A 3,203-nucleotide genomic window follows, 5' to 3' on the forward strand; every position below is an offset into this window, starting at 1 on the left:
GTTTGTTTGTTATAATTGTCATTGTTGTTTAGCAGGCCCCAGGCTGGGTTTGAAGCCTCCAGCCCTGGTATATGTGGCCTGCGCCCTAACCACTGAGCTCAGGCATGGATAATAATCAGTAGTAATAATAATCATTATTATTATTATTTCAGACAGAGTCTCACTCTGTTGCCCAGGCTCTGAGTTGCTGAGTGCCATGGCATCAGCTTGGCTTACAGCAATCTCAAACTCCTGGGTTCAAGTGATCCTCTTGCCTCAGCCTCCTGAGTGGCTGGGGGTTACAGGTACATACCACCACACTTGGCTAATTTAAAAATAATATTTTTTAGAGATGGGGTCTTGCTACATTGCCAACTGGTTACAAACTCCTGGCCTCAAGTGATCATCCTGGCTTGGCCTCCCAAAGTGTGAGGATTACAGGTGTGTGCCACCTCACTTGGCCCTAATGTCTGTTGTTTCTGAACAAGAGGCCCCACAGTGTCTTTGCACTGGGTCCCACAAATTATGCAGCCAATCCCGACTGTGTATGCATGTTTCCCAAATGCTGTCACTGAGTATAACTCTGCCAGGTGGATGGCCTCATCCCCAAGTTATGATGAAGGAAGCTGAAGCTCAGAGAGCTTCTGTGATCAGTGCCTGGTTATACAGCTAGAAAGTAGCCTCATCTAGGCTTCCTAACTCTGGAGTGTGAGCTTCTAACCCCTGCTCTACCATGTCCCACACTGAGTACTCACTGTGCACCAGGGCAAGCTAAGACAAGACCTCTACAAACGCAAATCACTTCATTCCTGGAGGGAGAGTTGAGTGCACCTCTTATACCACAAGGAAACTGAGGCTCAAAGATGATACAGCCAGGCTTCTCAGGGCTAGGACAGTTCCCAGAGGTTGAAGGGGTAGAGGTAGGGGCAGGAGCAAGGAGGCCAGAACTTAGCCCCACTCCTGAGGACCTACCACTTGTCATTGTTGATCTGGTCCCCAAAGCCAGGCGTGTCAGTCACTGTCAGCTTCAGCTTCACACCCTTCTCCTCAATGACTGTGGAGGGAGAGCGGAGGGGAGACACTGGACCTGGGCAGGGGCGGGGCACAGGTGCGGGCGGGGTCTCACTCACTGTGAGTCAGCGAATGCAGCTGCAGTGTCTGGGGTATGGGCGTCCCCAAGCTCGGCAGACTCGTCTTCCATACTTTGGACCTGAACAGTGTGTTCACCATCGTGGACTTGCCCAGCCCGCTCTGCCCTGGGAGTGACAGGCAGATGACAATAGTCATAGTAGACATTTTAGGCAGTGTTTCTCAAATTCTTTTTTGGGGGACAGATTTTCCAGCTGTGACCTGGGTAGAGTGCTGTAGTGTCATAGCTCACAGCAGCCTCCAATTCTTGGGCTCAAGAAATCCTCTTGCCTCTCTGTTTTTCTATTTTTTAGTAGATGGGGGGGGTCTCACTTTTGCTCAGGCTGGTCTCAAACTCATGAGCTCAAACTATCCACCCACCTCGGCTTCCCAGAGTGCAGGCATGAACCACCACACCCAGCCTCAAACTCAAATAAAATTTTTCAGAAAGCAAACAGTCTTCTAAGTATAACATAAATATAGACAAGTGTATCCCATCATAAGTGTCCAAGTAATAGTCATACAATGAAAACTTACCCATTAACCATTTTGAAGTGCATAATCAAATGGCATTTAGTACATTCACAATGTTGGGCAACCATCACATCTACCTAGTTCTAAAACTTTTTAGTCACCCCAAAAGGACACCCCATACCCATTAAGTAGTCCCTCTCCACTCTGCCCCTCCAAGCCCCCCCCTCCTCCAATCTGCATCCTGTGTCTATGGATTCGCCTATTCTGGACATTTCCTATAAATGGAATCACACAATATGTGGCCTTTTGTATCTGGCTTCTTTTGCTGAGCATGTTTTCTTTTATGGTTTCTTTTTTTTTTTGAGACAGTCTCGCTCTTATCCTGGGTAGACAGTGCTGTGGCGTCATAACTCATAGCCACCTCAAACTCTTGAATTCAAGGGATTCTCTTGCCTCAGCCTCCCGGGTAGCTGTGACGTGAGGCTAGGGTTTCAATTTTTAATAGAGATGGGGTCTTGCTCTGGCTCAGGCTGCTCTGGAACTCCTGAGCCCAAGCAATCCGCCCACCTCAGCCTCCCACAGTGCCAGGATTACAGGCTTGAGCCACCACGCCCGGCCTGAGCATGATGTTGTCAAAGTTCCTCAGTGCTGTAGCAGGTGTCAGTTCTTCATATCTTTTCATGGCTGCATAATATCCCACCACTTGGCATACCATGGGTTGGATATCTATTTCCCTGTTGGATGGGCAGTTCCAGGCAGTTTTACAAATGAAACACATATATGTAAGCAGCCCCAGGTCAAGGAACTGGATCAGACATTACACAAATCTGCCCACATCCCCTATCCGTAAGGACCCACCCAGACCCCAAAGATAGCCATGCCCTCAACTTGTGTCCTTGCAGAGCAATTGTGCCTGCTTTGATATATCTGACATAACCAGGATCACGCAGCATGAGCTATTTAGTGTCTGGGTTCTTTCACCCAACACAGCTTGAAGAGCTTCTTCCAGGTCATGTGTGACTGTAGCTTGTTCAATTGTAGCTACCCTCGGAGGGGCAGCAACTTCTCAAATTCTTTGGTCTATACCCCACAGTAAGAAACACCCCACATCACAACTCAGCACACACCTTTCATATATACCAAAGATTTCCCTGAGAACTGTGCCGTCTGCTAATGTACCACACCTGGCTAGGGATACCCGCACCGTGGCTGATCTGGACAGGGATGTGCGTCAGTGTAAAACACAAACCAGATTTTGCACACTTAGTATGACAAAAGGGATGTGAAATAGCTCACAAATGACTTTTTCATATTGATTGTGTGTTGAGATGATAGTGTTTAGATATAATGGGGTAAATAAAATAAATCATTAAAATTAATTTCCACTTGCTTCTTTTTACTTTTTAAAAAAGGTGGTCATGGCTTGGCACCCATAGCATAGTGGTTATGGCACCAGCCATATATATCAAGGCTGGCGGGTTTGAACCCAGCTCAGGCCAGCTAAACAACAATGACAAGTGCAACAAAAAATAGCTGGGTGTTGTGGTGGGTGCCTGTAGTCCCAGCTACTTGGGAGGCTGAGGCAACAGAATTGCTTGAGCCCGAGAGTTTGAGGTTGCTGT

At 47.5% G+C, this 3,203-nt stretch overlaps 1 protein-coding gene across 2 annotated transcripts in view; it reads right to left on the reverse strand.

Moving 5' to 3' along the window:
- SEPT12 (septin 12) overlaps nucleotides 1-3,203 on the reverse strand; it is an 11,654-nt gene that overhangs the window by 6,260 nt on the left and 2,191 nt on the right. For both annotated transcript variants that reach the window (XM_003790844.2, XM_012805763.1), the window contains 2 exons: nucleotides 1,110-1,235; nucleotides 952-1,033 (listed from right to left, as the gene is read on the reverse strand). In XM_003790844.2, coding sequence (XP_003790892.1) covers nucleotides 952-1,033; nucleotides 1,110-1,235 — 208 coding nt within the window. The remainder of the gene's footprint in view (nucleotides 1-951; nucleotides 1,034-1,109; nucleotides 1,236-3,203) is intronic.

Source organism: Otolemur garnettii, unplaced genomic scaffold (genome assembly GCF_000181295.1).
Source record: "Otolemur garnettii isolate 467f Iridium unplaced genomic scaffold, OtoGar3 scaffold00044, whole genome shotgun sequence".
NCBI classification, from domain to species: Eukaryota; Metazoa; Chordata; class Mammalia; order Primates; family Galagidae; genus Otolemur; species Otolemur garnettii.